At 28.9% G+C, this 21,370-nt stretch overlaps 3 protein-coding genes across 7 annotated transcripts in view; 2 read left to right on the top strand and 1 right to left on the bottom strand.

The window, feature by feature from the left end:
* Positions 1-8,234, top strand: part of LOC123297550 (probable serine/threonine-protein kinase DDB_G0282963) — an 82,577-nt gene extending 74,343 nt beyond the window's left edge. For both annotated transcript variants that reach the window (XM_044879258.1, XM_044879257.1), the window contains exons 4-6: positions 4,206-6,742; positions 7,128-7,742; positions 7,972-8,234. In XM_044879258.1, the coding sequence (XP_044735193.1) occupies positions 4,206-6,742; positions 7,128-7,742; positions 7,972-8,103 (3,284 nt within the window). In that variant the 3' untranslated portion in view covers positions 8,104-8,234. The remainder of the gene's footprint in view (positions 1-4,205; positions 6,743-7,127; positions 7,743-7,971) is intronic.
* Positions 8,235-11,687: 3,453 nt separating this feature from the next.
* LOC123297439 (eukaryotic translation initiation factor 3 subunit E) lies at positions 11,688-15,290 on the bottom strand. 3 transcript variants are annotated; one of them, XM_044879101.1, is made up of 7 exons: positions 15,065-15,290; positions 14,873-14,989; positions 14,370-14,528; positions 14,178-14,300; positions 13,267-13,637; positions 12,120-12,546; positions 11,688-11,803 (listed from the first exon to the last, which is right to left on the bottom strand). In XM_044879101.1, the coding sequence occupies exons 1-7, from the start codon at positions 15,152-15,154 to the stop codon at positions 11,795-11,797; spliced, it is 1,296 nt and encodes a 431-aa protein (XP_044735036.1). In that variant the 5' UTR covers positions 15,155-15,290; the 3' UTR covers positions 11,688-11,794. The 3 variants fall into 3 exon arrangements, with proteins under 3 accessions (XP_044735036.1, XP_044735034.1, XP_044735035.1); XM_044879099.1 differs by lacking the exon at positions 11,688-11,803 and adding an exon at positions 11,812-12,040; XM_044879100.1 differs by lacking the exon at positions 11,688-11,803 and adding an exon at positions 11,812-12,014.
* An 811-nt stretch (positions 15,291-16,101) lies between these two features.
* LOC123297335 (putative sodium-coupled neutral amino acid transporter 10) lies at positions 16,102-20,941 on the top strand. Of its 2 annotated transcripts, none has more exons than XM_044878949.1 (8): positions 16,102-16,387; positions 17,196-17,313; positions 17,371-17,654; positions 17,788-17,909; positions 18,034-18,319; positions 18,771-19,001; positions 19,070-19,259; positions 19,329-20,941. In XM_044878949.1, exons 1-8 carry the CDS (start codon positions 16,301-16,303, stop codon positions 20,834-20,836), a joined length of 2,826 nt encoding a protein of 941 aa, XP_044734884.1. In that variant the 5' UTR covers positions 16,102-16,300; the 3' UTR covers positions 20,837-20,941. The 2 variants fall into 2 exon arrangements, with proteins under 2 accessions (XP_044734884.1, XP_044734885.1); XM_044878950.1 differs by lacking the exon at positions 16,102-16,387 and adding an exon at positions 16,936-16,954.
* The last annotated feature ends 429 nt before the right edge of the window (positions 20,942-21,370 follow it).

Here is a 21,370-nt window from a genome sequence, read left to right as displayed (position 1 = left end):
AGCATGGGCTTGTGGTCTACAATCATATTAAAATGAGTTAAACAATTTTTTTTATAATTATTAAAATAATATCTGGCGGTGTATGCAATGGCAAAACTCTATGCTTTTTAATTTTCTTAAGCTTAATGGGAAAATCATTTTGCCATGTGACAAACTTTGCCTTAAAAAACCAACTACGATAATAGGTTTAAACTAGCTGTTAAAGAAAATGCCATATTGACTCCTAGACGTCAGTGATCTCAATAAAAAGCATTCGTTCAAGACAATGAATGCATGCCTTTAACCACTTGGTCTGCTAATGATAATACAATCATGTATAAAATAAAGTCATGTTTTTATTAATCGTTTGAAAATTTCAATATGTTTGTTATAATTTGTCATAATATAGTTTTTTTATTTGGCGATTTCATACGTTTTTTTTTTTACAAACTAGATACAACTCACAATTATTATAATTATGTATATAAGGAATATATATATATCTATGTTATTATAGAAATACTTTAATAATTCCGCATGCCAATCCACAAGACACGGACGATACTTGATCATATACTGCATATATTTAATTTACGTACGTAATTACTTCCATAATTTGATATGAGACTCTCTCTTTTCAAAAACAAAAAAAAGCAGACCTAATAACAGATGTTTTGAAAAAGATGACATGAGAAGGCATTAATTATTTAATGATTTATTGGAAACGAAGACATGAAATACTCTACGAAAGAAATGAAGTATCAGAACTAATTTACGACGAATCGTAAATTAGTAATACCTAACATTATCACAAATAATAATTAATGAGTATGTTTACCAAATAAAATTTCAATTTATCACATTCCCTAAAAACCTTAATCAACAGTTTTGTGTAGAAACTACGCAATTCATTAGGGGGCATTAATTAATTAGGTAAGAATGATTTTGACGATTTTTGAAAAATAACACAACAATACCTATAGAACCACATTTTTTTCATTATAGAACTAAAAATATTGGGAAAATTATTTTTCCATGCGATAACCGGTGTCTTAAAATATATAAACTGCGATTGCAGTGTTAAACTGGGTTTCAGAAGATGTTAACTACTGTTAAAAAGTGTTAATAAACTGTCTAATAAAAAATAGCCCAATCTTTTAATGGTCTAGTAGGATGGCGAACCAATGGCACGCTACAATAATATTTTCGCTACAATATTTTCGGCACGCCACCGATCACAAAGTTCACTATGAAATCTTATATTACAAACGAACGCGAGTGATTTTACGAACGCGCACTCGTTTCTTATTGTAGTTACATCATGCAACTACAATTAACATTTTGAAACAAATAACGTTAGTCAAAAATCCGTTAGTCAAAAAAACGAACCAGAGCAAAAGGACTTAATTCCAAGTGCAATGAAAGACAGAAATATTACAATTATGTTGCCGGCGTCTATGATTAAATATGTTGCCGGCATAGTAAACTATGCTCGGCATAGTAAACCTTTTCAAAATGGAGAATTTTAAAGGCTGCCTGGTTAGCATGCGTGCCTTCACATTTTTATGAATTCGATAATAAAGATAAATAATACATCAACAAAAACTTGACATTAATGCCGCTCTTTTTATATCGCTGTGTCTTAACGAAAGCACTGACGTCATTAAATTTGCACGTTTAGTGGTTTTTACTCAATATTGCGTAAGAAACGTCATTAAGAAATAGTTAATTGCGAATCTCAATAATCACGAAGTCAAAATTATTTGATGATAAGTATATGGCCTCATTAAGCATTTTTTAAGAAAAAATGGCACGTTGATATATTAAGGTTCGCCTGCCCTGTTCTAGTCATTCCGTAGGTCAATGCTGTTTTTTCAGATTAAATCCTGCAATTATGACTGGCATATTGACGTCATAAGTAATATTCCCAATAATGTTTAAATTATTGTTTTTATGGTGGAAGTGCAGTGAAATAACACATTTCAAAATTAGCAATATAGAAAATCATATATTTAATTCTTCCTCACGCTTTAAACTACCAAAAACATTTTCAGATATCATATCCTAGTCTATAATAAATTATCTGATAAAATTAAAAACCAACACGGTGTAAAATGAGGCGTAAAACACACTTATGTTTTACTCCTCACACTTTCTTCCACTTTAAACCACCAAATAAATTAAATAAATAGTTCATATTAAGCAAAGCAAAGCAAAATTCGACATTGCATATATTTTCAAAGCATATAAATCTATTTCCAAATACGTACATGCACATCCAACATCACGTAATAAAATTTATCACTTAAAATGAAAATTGATTAATTACATTATTATCAAATTCCTAAAACAATATATTGGCTTACATAATATGGAAGTTTTTTTACATGATGACGGCAGTATAATTTTTTTAATATTTACTTTTTTGCATATTATTAAAATTTATAAGAAAAATTAGATCATTAGAAATTAATATTACAATAATTGTTAAAAAAGAATGATAATGATTAATAATTATGTACACAGCTGAAACAATACGTAAAATTAAGTTTTTATTAATTGTTACAAATAATTTTACAAAAATGTAAAGCTCGTAATTTTGCTAATTAGTAATTATGGTTTAATTGTTTTGAAATATGTATGAAAAATTTTGTTGTTGTAATTGTGAGTTATCTAAATTTCATTCATATCTAAATCATCTAATTTAAAATTCATTTTGGTCTTTTTTTGGTTAAAAGTTTAATCAGCTTCAAAATATCATGGACAAAAATTATTGGGAATCTCGAACTTTTAAAAATATACGAATCGTTAAATAAAAAACTAACAAATACTAGTTTAGTGAAAGCAAAATTTCTACAGTTTTAATTGTTCGCCTGCGAGTGCCACGTCAATATAAATTTTTGAAGGTATAACGGATTAAAATTTCTAAGACAATCATCAAATGATTATTTAGTTAAAATTTTTGTTTTCAAAGAAGATTTTTAAAATTTAATATTCAGAATCCATAACGAAGATAAAGAAGAGGGAAGGCGCAGTTAGCTAACTTAATACAATTAAATCAAGGGTTATAAAATGACGAATTACTTCTTAGTCTTCGAACGAACGATTCTTCGAAGTGTTTCCAAAAAATTTGGTATTCAAAATGTTATCTTTTAATAACCAAGAATTTGGGATGATTACAAATCAATCCAATTGCCAAGAGCGCTCAGCCTCGAATACATCTTAGCGATGGGTTCTATATTTTAGGTCTTCTAACTGGCCTAACAATCTTTATATCATAGGTTCTTTATATAAAAAATTTACCTAGATAGTCCGAAATTTTCACCCATACATCTATTATAAATGTGGAACATAAAACCTCACCCTTTATACAGCAAAGTAAATGTAAAAATTGGATTATTTCGAAGAAATGAGCTTTTTTAATTATACTACAAGAAAACAGTTTTTTATTGTCTTTTATTACACTTTTCATAGTTTTACTTTGAGTAAAAAAAGCATTATTTTGAATTTAAAAATTATTTTAACAAAAATTTAGTAAAATGTTTTATAATCAAAAGTCAAATACTTTTACATATACATAAAAAACGAACAAATATATGAATTTTATAGGCTCAATAATTACGACAATAAAGTACCTACTCGGTAGCGGATCATTTTGTTATATTCAATTATTTCAAAAATATTTATTATACCTTTAAGTATTCAAATGATCACCCTCGGGGGAACAATAATAGACAACAATTTAAAAATAAATATTGTTAATAATATTACGACATTGAATAACAAGAAGCATAATTATTATAATTAGCTATTATTTCTCATTTTTATTCAAAAAAAAAAAATTCTTTACATTCAGACTCAAGCTATTCATATAGGGCTAATTAATTTGTATAGTTTCAATTTGATAGACACCTCAATAGTTTTCTTTATATTCAAAACAATTTATAAATAGCTGAATTTCGCACTTATGTACTTGAAGAATATTATAACAATTTTTTCTGAGATATCTGATGAAATAAATATGAAAAAAATAAATCCTCGCTTCTGTGACTATAAATCCTTAACGAGTACAATTCTAGAAATTAGAAATTTGAGGGACTAGGACACTGCCTTGTGGAACACATTTTAAGCACTTCCTAGAATTATAGATTAAATATACGGTCCTTACATTTAGTTATTTATTTGTGTGAGGACAAACATTTTAACTTTTTTTTCATTTGTTTTAGGCTTCTCTCCAAAATTACGACGAAGTAATAGCGATCGAATATCAAGTTCGACTACAACAACAATATTAACAAACGATAATAACAATGAAGATTTATCAACAAACAATATCACAACAAACACGATACAATTTAACGATACAATGGCATTACGTGCAAAAAATATGCGTCGTACCGATCATCGTGAAGTATTCACAGCACTACAACGTTTAGATGGAATTACAAAAAATGACAATCAAACCAATAATAATAATAATTTGAACCAAAGACCTAAAGAACCACCACCTCCTCCCCCTCCACAGCCAACAATACCCGTACCGGTAGCACCAGCACGTAAAAAACAAGATCGTCGAAAGAAAATATCAATTGATAGTAATAGTTCATCATCGAATGATAGTTGTCATAGCAGTTTAAGTTCGACTGATTTAAGTTTTCGTAGTGTTGATAGCGAAATTAAAATTATTGAAAGTGAATCGGAATTATCGACAGATGATCGAAAAATATCAATTGAAGTAGCTTCTACAGATTCTGAACAATATTTCACACCAAAATTAACATCGTCACCCACACAACAAACGAGCGTAGAAAGCACGAAAAGTGTAATTAAAATTTATAACGATAATTCGAATTCGAATATTACATCCGTTACGCTAAATAATGAGAATATTCCAGAAGACAATTCAACTTCACCATATCCACAACGAACAATTGTTCAAATCACACCACCGGTGCATCGATTAAAAATTAAAAATGAATTTGTCGACTATCAATGTACACCGCAAGCATCACCAGACAATTCCGCACGTAAAACATCAATTCTAATCACTGGCGATGATTGTTATTCAACTGTTAATGTCAGTGACGATTATCCGGTTTATCAATCGTCTGTTGTTGTTAATGATAATCTAATATCTTCAACTGATTCCAAATTATATAATCGCAGCAATAATAGCACGATTTATATAAGTTGTGAATCGGATGAAAGATATGAACCGATTAATAATAATTTTAACACACAAAAAATAGTTCCTAATAATAATAACGAAAATAAAAATATTATTCGAGTTGAAGATGACAATTTAAGACAATTGTTACGAGATCCAGTTGAGGCCGTTAAACGGAATTTAGTCCCTCATGTTTGTGGTAAAACAAATATGATTCGTGGAATAAAACGTGGTACAAAAACAAATCATAATAATAATGAATTAGGAACAAGTGTTGTCGCAAAATTACTAAAAGATCCCGAATTAGGATCATTAGTAGAAGGATTAGAAAGTGATGTTGTGGCTAAATTATTACAAGAATCTTTATTAAAGCTAAAACAAGATCGTAATTTCATTCCCGAAATTACGAAAGCTGAAGAAAAAGAGAGTTTATCTTCGGATAATGAATGTAATAGTTTAAATTCTGGTCCATACGAGCAAATCGATTTGGACGATAATGATTATAGCGGTAGTAATCGTAGTTCATTAACGGAGGATGATTTAGCATCAACGTCTACACGATCAAAATTCTATCAGTTGTTAGCAGATGCATCCTTAGATGGAAGTAGTACTGATGATCATACATACGAAACAATACGTATGAATCAGGATCCCATTTATGAAGAAATTGAGATACCACCTCCATTACCGTTAAATCCTCCCCCAGATACTTTACCCACGGTGGAATTGGATAAAAGTTTTACAACACGATCCATATTCGAAGGTGCGTCTAAATATGATATTTTAAGTTATCTAGTCGATGCTCGCGAACGTGGTATTGAAAGTTATGCATACAGTTTTGCAAATTCTGGAAGTGTTGTTATTGAATGCGACACTGAAATTGAAATGACCCCCAGAACTGATGAAATGACTAAAACAAATGTAGAAGTTGAACGAACTGATTCTGGTGTTGGATCAGAGAGTAGTAAAAGTTCACGAAGTCGATATCAACAATCTGGTAATGCAAATAGCAATAATAGTAATAACAATAACGTAACTCCTGTCGAACCAGAAATTACAAATCCTTGCGAAGATTGTAATTTAACAGTTGATACACAAGTAACTAATGGTGATGTAATTTATACTCCATTGGTATGTCGTAAATGTTCTAAACGACGAGCAGAACGAAAAGAGATTATCACGGAAATTGTTGAAACTGAAGAGAAATATGCACGAGATTTACAAATAATTCTTGAAGAATTTTATCAACCAATGTTAGTGGCTGGTTTATTGAATGCCGAACAATTAGCCGCAGTATTTTTAAATGTTGAAGAATTGTTGGAAAACAGTCAATCATTTGCCGAACGATTGCGAGATGCCTTGGAGATATCAATTGAACAAGGTGATGAAGATTTATTAACAATTGATATTGGCCGATTGTTTTTGGATGCTGCATCTATGTTACATGCATTTGAAAGTTATTGTGTTCGACAAGCCGCTGCTGGTTTACTTTTAGCGAATTTAGAAAAGGAGAAAGAATTATTGAGAATATTTTTGAAAGTATCACAAATGGAAAATACTGTATTAAGACGTATGAATTTAAATAGCTTTTTAATGGTAAGTTCTAAATTACTATTCTAATTCTAAAAGATTAAACGTATCTTACTTGCATGCATTATTGCACATTACCAAGCTATCACAACCTGTGAACATACCCAACTTTACCATGAATAACAGTAGGGTAATCCACGACGTATATTATTCTACATTTATTTATATTATAATATTCTAACCCTTCACAACAACTACAAAGACGAAAACCAAAAATGCATACCAATAATTAGCCGCAAAAACATTCACGTCTAAATATTTCGCCGAAAATAAGACTAATTTTGGAGAACGAGTGAATCTTCATCGAACATTTGGAACTATAATGGTTTTTGAAATTTTGATCATTTTTATATTTTAGTTTTTAAACATTTTAACGCTTTATTTGTTCTAGGTTCCTGTACAACGTGTAACAAAATATCCACTCCTATTAATTCGATTAAATAAAGTGACACCAGCACACTTAGAAGAAATGAAAGAAAATCTAACGGAAGCTCAACGTTTAGTTGAACAGCATTTAGGGCAAATGAATGCATCAGCTAAAGATGTTCCTAGCCGTTTATGGCGACGTTTATCAAGTGGACGTCGAACAACATCCGAATTAGACTCGGTCAACATAAAATTACGTAAATTAGCTGTTGATATCCTCGAATGGAATCATGAAGAGGCTCGATTTGCACTTGAAGGCAAATTATTATATACTCAACCAATAGATAGTGCTTGGCGGCGGGGTCGTACAATAAAATTAACTCCCGTATGCGCATTACTGGTAACATTAGGGCGGCCGGGTGCCGGTTATAAAAGTCCGGATGAAGAAACATTATTAGCATTCCCAAGACAAACCGGTATACGTGAGGCTGCTTTAGTATTGGCTAGAGATAAAGGTGGAAGATATTCATTATTACGAGAACCTTTGTATTTGGATCGATGTGTTGTGGCAACGGATCCAGCATGGCAGAGCTATTTTGAAGTACAAGAGCTAATGACTAAAGACACATTTATATTTAAGGTAAGTTTCCTACAGTTCCTTAACTCAAATACATTTATTTTATTCAAAAAACTTCAAGTATAAGCATTATTGTAAGCATCTGATATTCAAGACGCTATTTTTAACAATCGTTTGAATAAACGAGAGTTTAGAATAGATTAAATTAAGTTGAAGAATTCGTAGAACCAACTTAAATCATCAACGTGTTTTAAGAACTTGTATAACTAATATTTAATAATTTTTGTTTTAGGCTGAAGATGATGATCGGACAATAAATTGGTATCGAAATTTGCAATATCATGCACAAGGCATGGGCACCTGGCGAAAACGACGAAATGCTTTAGCTAATATTATGATTACAGGAATTAGTGGACGTTCATAAATATTTTAAAAAAATATTATAAAATTATAACTTTATGTAACTTACTAAAATAAATATTCCTACAACTAAGCAAGTCTGTTTCCCAAATCATAAAAAAAAAATGGACAGATTTTGATAAATATTTTATAGATATATACCGTCCAAAGTATTTTTTCATTTTTAATTTATTTTTTTAAATAAAATTTAATTTTGTATAAAATATTATAATTAATTATATTATTAAAAAAAAAAAAAAAAAACAAACACTAAACGTAAATGATTATTTTGTAGATTTCTCAGATCATTTATTCCAAAATTTTAATCGTGAATCCAAAAATATGTTAATTGTTATGATTTAGACATTTTTGTAAATTATTGATCCAAAATAAAATCAAACGGTAATCAGAAATGCATCTCATATAACTATGAAGAATAATTTCCATCAGCTTTGTTTGAATAGCGCGAAATAATTTTATTTAGAGCTTTTAACCAGGATGAAATCGAATATTTATTTATTGAATTTCCAATGATACAATACTTAAATAAAACCGTTATCAGATAATCGCAAAAGTTGTCTTGTTTCATTCAAACTTACAATTATCATTGAAATATTAAACCATATGTCCTTAAATCTTTAATCCAAGTGGCAGTCAAAAAAATCGTTATTAGACCCCAATCAAAAATGAGGAGATTTTAGTCCTGCAAGCATATTTGTATACTCATAGGTACCTAAGAAACGGATAACCGGCTTTAAAAGCTATTTTGTTTTAAATCTATTCTTCTGCTTAAATATCTTCAGATATTTTCATAGTTGAAGTGCGAATGATATATAAATCCGTTTTTGAATGATAAAAAATTTCTTCCCATCTCTATGCGAGTTTCGCGCTTGACATCAGTAAAAATTTGTATAGTAAGGCATAGCAAAAAACTATTATTTTATTCCTAACAAACAACTATTTCGGATTATAAAAAATCTTTCATAGCCGTTACTTTAATTTCCTATTTAACCACCAGTGAACATTTCATATTGTTGGATTTATTTTTGTAATCTTGATATAAAAAGTTTTGGAAACCAGAACATTTAATTTGTTTAATTTTTGTACATTCAAAATATATTTAACTCACGCCAACAAAATTATGAAAATTATATTATTGTGTTAGTAATATTAGCTGTGATATTTTCTCTGTCCATATATTTACAAAAAAAATATAATTTTGGTGTCTTAACTATATTATTATATATATTATACATATTATTATTATTTTGGGATACATTTTATCTTTTCAAATATAATTATAAAAGCTTTGTTTTTCCTTTTACTTAGACAAAAATTATTAATTTTTGAAAGCTTCAAATAATAAAATATAAAGAATATTTTTATGTAAAAATTATTTTTAAACAATTAAAAAAAATTAAAATATGTAATAATGTTTACAAAAATAAAATAATTATAAAAATTTTATTTGAATTTTATTTCTCCTTGTTGTAACAAATTCTACAGTATGGTTCCTAGATGATATCGTTAGTTGTGTCTCTACAGATTAAAAAGTCAAAAACCATATAATTAACATTGTAAGATACCGCTGGTATAAATTTTATTTTTATGCTTTACAATAGAATGCGCTCTAATCTATTTAACACTAACGTCCCTGAATAATAAAGATAGTCACTAATATCTCCACCCTCCATAAATTTTGATATACTGCTTGACGTAAAAGAGAGGAGTCCTTGTTTCTTCTATTCCTATGCATGGAATGTAGAGATAAGGAATACAATCTCATATGGCTGTTTGAATCAAAAAGTGTCCACAAAATAGCATTAAATAAAGGGGCTATAATGGCGCTAGTGTAATTGAACCAGAGAGTGAGAGAGTTTTATACAAATGTATTATACAACTTTATAATCCGTCCCTACTTTTCCTATGTGTATGATATATTGCATGGTACCAATGCTACACCAATGCCATCTTAATTTAATACAATTTTAGGGTCACTGTTTTAGCACAGAGATTGTTTTCCTTATCTCTACATTCCATATTCCTATGGGTTAAAAATGTTAATCGTGGTCATTACATATACTTCTATCTAAATAAGTCAGCCATTTTGTTTCTTCCGCCACTCGATCTTAACATGCCGCATCATTTGGTATCTTCAATTTTTCTTAATAAAAAACTGATGGAATTAAAGAGGCATCTCTTAAACATCATGAATTTGCTCTTGACCTTCAGGATTATCTATTCTATAAATCTATACAGCCTACTTCCGTATCTCGGATTCGTTACTGATTAGACATAGAATAACATTTTAAATTAGAAATTTATTCCTCATAAAAAAAAACAAATAAGGCCAAAGTCAAGTTCAAGACGTCCTACTTTAATCTTACTTTTTTGTTTGAAAATTTTTTCTGTATTTTAGTTAACCTCCATCATTTTTCAACTAATCGATTAAAGTAGTCCACCCTGTATTTGTATATACATATGTCAGCTATTTTGTTTCTTTCATAAAGATACTACATGTAGAGTGGGCGAGAGAACAGTGAGAATGTCCGCAGGTAAAATCTGCCGAGCTCTACCGTATCATTTCTTCTATGATGACGTCATAATATGATACATAGAGATACGGTAACACGGCAGCGTTCTCTCTCTTATCTGCGGACACTCTCACTTATGGCTAGCATAGACACTCGCGCACTATATTCTTATAATATCTCTATGGTTTCTTTCAGTCCAATCGCACCTTAGATCATATATTATAAATAGATGAGCCCAGCGTATACTAAGTATGTATATTTTGGCGTCACAGAGTGGCGTTGGAGGTCGTATGACCGGAATCAGCTGCTTCAATGATGTGTTTATATTTCACATTCGTATGTGCTTAAAATAAATAAATAAAATTTTATTTTGTTTTAACGTTCAAACGAGTAATATTGTTAGATAATTTTGCGTTAATTATATGATAAAAATTTTTTTAAATGGTAATTTGTACAAAATATACTGTTTTAACTTTATTTAAAAGTGGTATAATCTTATTTTTAATACGCGCCAGGATATTATGTTGTATATTAAGACATGCGTATTACGACCATACCTCGGCATTTATTATCCTTGTCAATCTACTTTGAGACGTGGTTCTCACTCTGTTGACAATTCCAGTAGTGAATTTTCAAAGAATCGCACGAGTCGTATCATTTAGACAGACTTGTATATTATAGAGGGACTTTATTTGACACTTGAAACTTGCCATTTACAGTTTAATAAAACCAGTAGTTATATCAATAGAATTATCCATAGAAAATAAAATTAATTTCATATGGCAAGGGCAAAATAATTAAGAGTATAATACTCGGTAAAAATCTGAACTCACAGCCAATGAACGATAACTTTTAACTGTATATTATGCGGCTAATAATTTAATTCCGCTTTTCCAGTAGTTGTATCAATTGAATTTTATCCATAGAAAATAAAATTCCGAAATGGTGCTATTAACCTCTCGTAAAACAAGAAAAGTTTTTGGAGGCTGAATATGATTATTGTGAAATAAAACAACAAATATTCTTTCATAAAAATTTATTATAATGAAAATTATGAATTAATATCTGAATGTTTTCCAGGTATTAATATTACAAACTGTAAAATATGACGAAATTCGAAATAAGATATTATTGATTAAATTTAGAATACTTTTGTTCTGGTAAATATCAGCGTATTTATAATCACAAGAACTATAAAGAAATATAGAATTGTTAATTTCTTTTAGAATAATGAACGCGTTCCAGAAAAGAAATAAACAAATTATTTAGAAAAAAAATTTTATACCACTTAATTCCAATTGTTTAGATAAATTTCGCCGAATAGGTTATAAGTTTTCAATATTTTTTTTCTATTATATTCCGCCCGATGTAATTTAGCTTGCCGAATTCCAGATTAATAGTGCTAAAATAGTATCAATAGTTATATGTCTGAAATATAATGTTAATGCTGTATATATAATCAAAATTTCTCTTCTGGAACCACAAACTATGAATTATATATACTTACGTCACTTTTAGCTTTTAATTTCTTTTCAATAATTTGTGACAATGCTTCAGAACGAACAGATAATGAATCAATTTTTTCAATTAGTTGTTGATAAGGTGACAATGGTTGAGTACCCATTACAACATGTCCCAATTTCGAATCAATTTTAGCATCTAAACGTGCATTTCGAATTAAATTTACAATCCAACATTCAGCTTCATCAGGATTCATATTCAATTTTTCAGCCAACATTCCTATGCTAATACATTGATGGATACGACAGAATGTTTCGAAAATCATTAAACGAGCATTTTCAACAAATTCATCCAAACAGGCAATCAAGAAGAAATCATTGAACAATACAGTTTGACATTCATGTAATTTTTGCCGTGCACCATCGAAATCAAAGTTAACGTAAAGATGTTCTAAAAATTCTGTTATTGGATCTCTGCAAAAAAAGAATTTTATGGGTTACAATTCTATTTGTACTACAGTTGTGGGAAATTAATAGTTCTATAAAATGCATAAGACGAAGCGGTATCGTGGTCAATCTATATTTTTCAGTCTTTCTACCCCCCTAAACTATTATTCTAAATCTTTAGAGTTCAAGACAGATGTTGTAAACTCAGTTTAAACTTCTCACGAGGGCGTATATATTTTACCCTTCGCGTAATACCCAATAATTTATGTCTTTTGAATGGATTCTCAAGATTTTTGCGATATTTCGGCAAAGGGTTAAATTAGTAACAAAAATTGCAAAAAAAGGAGAAAATTTTTGTATCTGTGTTTTTTAGAGTAATTAGAACCTAATAGTAACGATCGATAATCTTGTTTATTTTGCTAGTAGACAAATATTTTCTGAAAAATGGACTGAAATCGATTCGATAAACCGTTGAAATAAATGAGACTTTGTATGATATTACAGAAACAACGATTCCAATCATTAAATGAACCCCATTTTAAAATTTTTGGGTCAATTTTACTTTATATACTGTACTGTATATTTTCGCCATTTTAAATTTGGTATGACTCGGTATACAGAGTAAATTTGACCCAAAAATCGAATTCACTGGACCGGCAACATTGTGTGTTTACCAGGTTGTCTATGTCGTGTCAGAAAAAACGGGGGATACAGTTAGTAATAATATATGTAAGTTATGGTTCTTACCGATAAGTGTATGACTCTTGTTGAATAACTTTGACAATGTCTTTAAGAGCTGATCTTCTTTGACGGTTGATAATGACAGCCGTTGCCAAGTACCGTAAAATGTGTGGACACATTGTTTGTATGGCATTTAAATAATGAGGTCGATATAAAAACATTTCAATAATAAGATCTTTCCCTTTTACATGATTAAAGAAGACAAACAAACTCCAATGAATTAACCATGTACGTTGTTGAAGAAGTTGTAGGCTTGATGAAAATATATTTGTTGAATCAATAAAATCACGTAATTTATTTAAATCTTCCAATGCTGAATCCCAACTTTGTACCAAAATTTCTGATGCTAATTTTCCCCATAATACATTCAAGTAGTTCTGAAAAAAAAAATGTGAAAATAAAAATAAAATCAGTCGATGCTATTATATTAAATTTTAAATCTAAAATCTAAGCGCCAGAGGCGAAAATATAAACTAATATTGTTAACCAAACGCTTGCTGTTATTTTCAAGATTGCTTTATTCTAAAATTGTGCATTCAAGAGTGTGTTTAAAAACTGATCAGAAATGCGATAAAATTCTATTCTCCTGTTATTCGCTTCCCAAAATCACTAATTTATACCGAAGAAAAATAATTATACAATTATTTGGTGTCTATATGTTGTTCTTATTAGCCTTCTAGAAAAAATCATGCCTCAATCTAGTACAAATGGCAGAAATTCATACAAAGCCGGCTTTTTTCACACTAATTTAATTTCATATGGCCAGGGCAAAATAATTAAGAGTATTATACTCGGTAAAAATATGAACTCTAAATACAAAAAATCTGAACTCATAGCCAATGGACGATAACTTTTAATTGTATATGCGGCAAATAATTTAATTCCGCTTTTCTATTAATTAAAAAAAATTTGTTTACCTTATCCGTTGATGGAATAACAAGCATCCAGAAGTAAAGATGTGAAGCCGAAACGGAATAATTTCCCGTATCATATCGATATTTAGCTAGTTTATACATACTATCCATTCGTTCAATTTTAAACTAAAAACAAAAAATTTACTTAATTCATAATAGCCAGATATAAAAGAAATTGATTTACTAATTACTTACATCAAAACTGGATAAGTAGTTAATCAAAGATTTGGAATCTCGCATTGTTTCGGTTTTCTTCATAACTTCATCATTAGAAATAATAACCAAAATTTTTTCAACTTCATTTTGCAATTCTTGCAATTGTGAGACAACTTGTGTACGTTTAATTTTCATTTCCTACACAAAAAATTATTGTTTCATTTTCTTTTTTTGAAAACAAAAATTCAAAAACTAAACACTTCTAACTCTCGTTATTAGATTATCCTAAATACATTTAGAAATCATTTGATGTAATAACTTTCTTGTAAAAACATAAAAACTGAAATCCTATATGAACAAATTATTAGCGCCTTTATTATATGCATACTTTATTCATGACATGACGGTTGAATCGTAATTTCCATTTTAAAATTCTTTTTGAATCTTTCAAACTGATAGGGAACGATTAGGACGCTTCAGTGAAATTTAATGTCATGATGCTTCAAAATTCAAAAGTGAAATTAGTATATGTTTGAACTAACCTCTGGAACGGGATCATTTGGATACAGTTGATTCCGTATATCTATAGCATAATCAACCATACTAGTCTTACTCAAAATATCCAATTTTGCTTGTAGCAACTCATTTTCATCGTAAATCTGGAAAAGATTATTAATGAATATGTGTACATATTGAACCATCAGTCATGCCGTGTACCAAGCAAAAACACTTACCTCTTTTGCAGATAAAAATTCAAGCAAAGGAAATACTAAATGCCGATCAAGATATTGAACCATACGCGACGTTAAATCGTATTTAGCCATTGTAGCATATATTTATTTTGTTGAATTACTTGAATAAAATAAAATTTAACCTATGATATATTACAACAGGTTCCACTCCTTTTCGGTAAAGGGAACCACGTTTGTAACCTCAAAATGAACAGGGTAGCCAATATACATGACAAAATTTCACGGAAAATTATATTTAAAAATTATAAAATTAAACAAAACATTTTTAAAATAATAATTGCTTAGTAAAAATTTTCCTTGATAATTTTACTTAAATCATTTATTAATTTTAAAATATAAAAATTCATACAAATTAAATAATTTGGTTATTGGAGTCTCTTAGTGATGTAACGAGTGGACGTTATGAGAGAGTATTTTGATTCAGCTGGATTCCATTATAATTTGATTTTTTGGGTTTTAGCACTTTCATGGAAATAATGACCAAAATTTCACTTCTGAAAAGGGAAGATATCGAACAAGTTCATAGTTCGTAAGAATTTTTAAATATTTTTAACGAAACTATAAATTAGCTATACGCATTAGTTTATTCACAAAAAGTATATTTTTTCATTATTAATGCACGAAGTTTGCATGAATTTTAGATAAATTGTCCATATTACTTGATAAATCATAACCTCGCATTTTAATATGATTTTGAAAATGATCTTTGAATTATAATAGAAAAATTAAAAATCTGTACCTCGATATTTTAGTAGTTTCTGTGCAATATATGCGGCTCACATATTCGTTACATTACTAAAATATCTAATGCATGGGTGTCAACTTGAAATTGTCAAAGGAAAATCCAAAAAATAATAACAATTCAAATTTTTTAAAAGAAAAATGTAAATTTTAGAATATATAGTGTTTGTGAAATATGAAACTGCCCTTAAAAATGAGATATATTATAAAAAGTAAATTAATAATTTTATAAAGTATTTTTACAAATAATAATATTAACTTTGGAAAATTAAAAAATCATTTTCAAATTTGTTTGATCGATTTTGAAGATAAACAAATATGTAGTACCTACGTTGCAAAAAAAAAACTCATTGAAATGGATAATTTGTACAGCATATATGTGAAAATGCATTTTGTTCTTGGAAAATAAAGAAAACAGTCAAATGAAAGATAAAGCAAATTTCTGAAAACTTTGGCTCAATTTCAAAAGCTTACAAAATGGTTACTAATATTGGATATATAATGACCCTAGCAAATGGTATTATAGGCGTTAGCATTTTAGCAATGCCTTTTTGTTTCAAACAGGTGAAAATATGAAATACTAATGTACAGAATGTTTCGAAATTATATGGCACTATTTGCAAGCTACGTTTTCTGGCAGAAAATAGCTCTGATATGAACATATGTTTCAAATTAACTTTTATTATTTTAGACAAGTTGTTATGGCTTGAATTATTTCAAACTTTAAAAATAAACGTCATAATTTGATTCCGTTATTAATGTTGTTTCGGAAGCCTTTTCTGCTTCACACATTCCAGCTCTTTCTGAAAAATTTACGGTAACCTTTTGCAAAGTATGGTCTCCAATTCATTGTTAATTTTGTTTTTTAACTGGTGGCTTGTTAAACAAAAGCTATCGATAAATGCGAAAACATCTTTGCATGAAATATCGTTGTGACCAAATTTAGATCTTAAGTAAATGAGTTAATCATGATTTCTTGGCAAACTTCTCAAACAGGTTCCTTATAGTTTCTTTTTTACGTAACTTTACGAAAAGGTAATTTATTATTGATCCCATTCACCCAACAGTCATAACAATCAACTGTTATTTTTCAATATAAGTAATGTTCAATAATTTTGATTAAGTGTTCAAGTGAGTATTGTTTCATTTAAAATTTCCCAAGCCTTTATTAAATTCAGAAATAAACTTAAAAAAGTACAAATGTATTAAGAAGCTCAAATCATGATGTTTAGTTGATATCCTATATTAGGTGCCAAATTGCTATTGCAAAATATAGTTTCGTCGAATTTCCAGACATTCTATATATGTACCCCTTTACCCAATAAATTCATCCTATTCTCGTGTTTAACTTGGAAAATTTTATAATTTTCAGTGTGGAATAATATTATCAACGCTTATGCTATTAATAAGTAGTGTAATATCCAGATTTGCATGTCATTTTCTTTTAAAATCAGCAATAATGGCTAGAAGACGCACATTTGAATTTCTAGGTACTATTTATGACGATTTTTCAAGAGAACAAATAATAAAAATTTGTTATGTTTTAGCTTTTCATGCTTTTGGACCAGCTGGAAAATTTTTTGTTGAAATTGGTATAATTGGTTTTTTATTAGGAACCTGTATAGCGTTTTTTGTGGTTGTTGGAGACTTAGGACCAGCTATTATTGCTAACATTTTAAATATTAGTACTCCAACTGAAACTTTACGATCGACAGTAATTATAACGTTAGCTATTTTTTGTGTGTTACCACTTGGATTATTAAAGAATGTTGATAGTTTAAGTAGTGTTTGTACAGCTACCGTTGGGTTCTACTTTTGTTTAGTTATTAAGGTAAATTGAATCATTTGGTTTGGATAGAAGACTAAAATTACCTGAATAATTGATTTTTATTGAAAATAAAAATAAATTTCTATTACATTTTTTCCATACATTATCTTAGATTATTTATCAAAATTTGTTTTAGATTATAATAGAAGCACTTCCACATATCTTATATGGAGACTGGACGGATAGAGTAGAATTTTGGCGCCCAGCAGGCATTTTACAATGCCTTCCAATATTTTCAATGGCATTATTCTGTCAAACGTATGCAAATTTAATTATTGTTTTTTTATTATATGCTACAGTGATAATTTGCCAAGTTTTCTAAAGTAGCGCCGTTATTATGAAAAAACAATCATTCATATCCTGATTAATATTTCATTTTTAGGCAACTTTTTGAAATATTTGATATTTTACCAAACGCTTCATTAGAATCAATGAATTCTGTTGTACGTGGAGCTGTTAATATTTGTACTGCTGTCTACGTGTTTGTTGGGGTATTTGGATACATAGCGTTTTGTACAAAACCCTTTTCTGGAAATATATTGATGAGTTTTGCTCCATCAATGACAACGGATGCTATAAAAATTGGATTTGTATTTTCTGTAGCTTTTAGTTTTCCAATGGTAATTTTTCCATGTCGGGCCAGTTTACATTCGCTGTTATTTAGAAAAGTAAGTTTTCAAAATCTTTAAAAAAAATATTCATAGCCTCTGAAAAATGAATAAATCTTCTTGAAAATATTGATCGATACCTTGGAATCTTCGAACTTGCCATATATCTCTTTTAAAGACTGGTTCGGTTTTAACGATGAGTTCAAAATCTTCACACGGTAATTTTCTAATTTAAGCCATACCAGACTCTCCGCCTCCTTTTTTTCTTAAAACATGAAGACGGCATTATTATGTACCTAGATACCGTAAACTGACTTTGCCGTTACTTACCCAGGACAGCGTTTCGGTATAAATCATCACTGTCCTTAATCTTATCACATTTAATGTTTTGTATTTGAGTATTTTTGAAATTTTTGGAGTGGTATATGACTTTTGATTAAGAATTTTTTTGCCTCCTTTATTTCCGCCCATAGTATACTCTTTTATTTTTTAAAAGATCAATTTTTTTTAGGCTCAGATTCCACACGAAGCATATGGAACCTATATACCAGAACATCGATTTAGGTGGTTAACTGTATTAATAGTAGTTATCAGCTGTGTTACTGGACTTTTAATTCCATCAATTGAATTAGTTTTGGGACTAGTTGGATCAACAATAGGTGTTATGATATGTGTACTTTTCCCAGCTACTTGTTTTATTTGTATGACCACTAAAAATACAAATGAGCGAATTGTGGCACAGGTAATGATATTAACTAGTAAATATTATAAAGTTTTTTTTTTTTTTTTACAACAAATTTTGCACAATAGATAATGTTATCGATTGGAATTTTGGTTATGGTATTGGGAACGTATGCAAATTTGTATGCCATGGATGAAGCATCATCAGTGACTACGCTACTACCAAAAACTGATACTATTTTGAATAATAAACCTGAAATGTACCTAGCGCTAAGTCAAGACAAAATTAATAACCCAATTGCAGAACTTAAAGAAACTGGTATTTAATTTGTTTAAAAAAAAATTTATTTAAATATTTTTTTGTAAACATTTGAAAAATATCTTTTAGATCGAAATATTCCGCCATCATTATTGGAAAATATTAAAATAAAATTGGAACAAAATAAAATCGCATTTAATAAAAATAAAACAAGCGAGATTGAGAAGATAAAAATTGAAAAAAATCAAAAGGAAGATGTAAATATTGTTGAAAGTGAAGTTCGACATGAACCACCTCAACCAGTGGAACCCGAAGAAGTGCATGAGATTAAAGAACCTGAAGCAGTACATGACCTAAAAGACGCTCTACCCGAAATGATTATTGACAAAATTGACTTAAGTAAGAATCATCTCGATAATAAAAAGGTAGATAACTCAGTGGCAGTAAATGACATAAAACTTAGTGAATCTCAAATTCCAAAAATAATTGAGGCAGATCAAATTCCAAAGTTAATTGAAATAAAAAAAGAAATTGAACCGGAAGTAATTAAAAAGGAAATTGATTCGGATACTATTAAGAAGGAAGAAAATAAAGAAAATATAAAGAAAGAAATGGATCTACAACAGAACATTAAAAAAGAAGAAACAGATCAAGAGGCTTTAAAAAAAGAGGAAGTGGATCAAGAAGCAATTAAAAAAGAAGATCGAGAAATTGCTGAAGAAACTAAAGTGGAACAATCAACTGTTAACGCAGCTCAGCAATTGTTTGAAAAATTAAAGGCCCAAGGTCAAGAACAAGAAAAGGTATTACAAGAAGCAAAACAAGTTTTAGCAGAAATAAAAGAGCAAAAAGAAGAATTAGAAAGAAAGCAACAAATTGGTGAATTAGAAAAGAAAAAAGCTGCTTTAGAAATACAAAAAATTGCAAATATTGCCATAGAAACATTATCAAAAAGTGAAACTGAACTAAAAAATTTGAAAATTGATACTATTAATGAAATAAAAGACAAAAAAATTGACACGATATCTAAAAATGAGAATAATATTATTAAAAATAATGAAAATCCTCCTTTAAATGTGGATAATGAAGTAAAACATTTTAAATCTCCTGTCGCCGAGCTCTTATTAGAAACACATAAGAATAATAAAACACAAACTTTAGTTAACAACGATATAGAATTAGTACAAAATCGGTCCATACTAATGAAACCCATTCCTTTAATTAAAAATGACTTAGCCATATCATATGAAAAAAAAATTGATTCTATTAAAGAGATAACTTCTAACAAAGAAATTAATTTAAATCAAATACCAAACGAAAAAAATGTCGAAATCAAACCAAAAAACTCAGTAAAAATTGAAATAAAAGACAATAAATTACCTCAAATTGAGATTAAAAAAGTTTTGAATCCATCGGATAATAATCAAAATACAAATAATGAAATAAAACATAATCTAAATTCCGAGCTGAAACTTTCAGAAAATTTGCCAAAACGTGATATTTTATCACAAGACACTACTTTAAACACGAATAAAAATATCAGAAACAAACGAGATGTTCATCACGCAAATAGACAACGTGATATTTGCGATATCAACCAAAATATTGAGACTGATTTGTTAAAAGAATCAAAATAAACTCTATAAAATATCTTTATACAATTTTTATGTCTATATACTTAAAAAGTCTATTTTCTGAATAACTTATCAAAATTTTGTGATACATTTTAAAATATTTATAGCTGTTACGTGTTATTTATTGTTTGTAAATTAGAAGCGAGATGATTGAATAAATTGTTTCAAAAGACTTTCTGTTTGTTTAAGAAGTATTTAAATTTGAACAATTTTATCAAACCCCATCAATATTCCCTTCCAATACTAAGAATAAAACAAGTGAAAACAAACAATTGACTGAGTTAATTGTTGAAATACCATGTATAGACAGTGTTTATTACTATGTCAGTGGTGTTTACGAAAAATTTTCAAAAAAAAAGGTGTTTATTTTCTTATAAGGAACATTTTTTACATTTAAACTTTTGTTCTATCTCTAACGATTTCAAGACCTAATTGACCTATGTTGCTCATTTACGAACTCGATCTCACTTTTTACGTCATAAGCACGTTATAAAAATTTCAGCTTGATATCTCTTTTCATTTTGAGTAATCGTGATG

This window comes from Chrysoperla carnea, chromosome 4, assembly GCF_905475395.1.
Source record: "Chrysoperla carnea chromosome 4, inChrCarn1.1, whole genome shotgun sequence".
Taxonomy (NCBI): Eukaryota; Metazoa; Arthropoda; class Insecta; order Neuroptera; family Chrysopidae; genus Chrysoperla; species Chrysoperla carnea.
The sequence above is the reverse complement of the archived record's forward strand: the minus strand, read 5'-3'. Positions and strand labels throughout refer to the sequence as shown.

Bases quoted from the DNA above. Each gene is read 5' to 3' on its own strand.
- LOC123297335 (XM_044878949.1), top strand. From the start codon at position 16,301: ATGGTTACTAATATTGGATATATAATGACCCTAGCAAATGGTATTATA. The intron at 16,388-17,195 runs GTGAAAATATGA...TATAATTTTCAG, and splicing joins TGCCTTTTTGTTTCAAACAG to TGTGGAATAATATTATCAAC. The intron at 17,314-17,370 runs GTACTATTTATG...GTTATGTTTTAG, and splicing joins ACGCACATTTGAATTTCTAG to CTTTTCATGCTTTTGGACCA.
- LOC123297439 (XM_044879099.1), bottom strand. From the start codon at position 15,154: ATGGCTAAATACGATTTAACGTCGCGTATGGTTCAATATCTTGATCGG. The intron at 14,529-14,872 runs GTTAGTTCAAAC...TTTTTTGTGTAG, and splicing joins CAAATGATCCCGTTCCAGAG to GAAATGAAAATTAAACGTAC. The intron at 13,638-14,177 runs GTAAACAAATTT...TTTTTTTTTCAG, and splicing joins TTATTCCATCAACGGATAAG to AACTACTTGAATGTATTATG.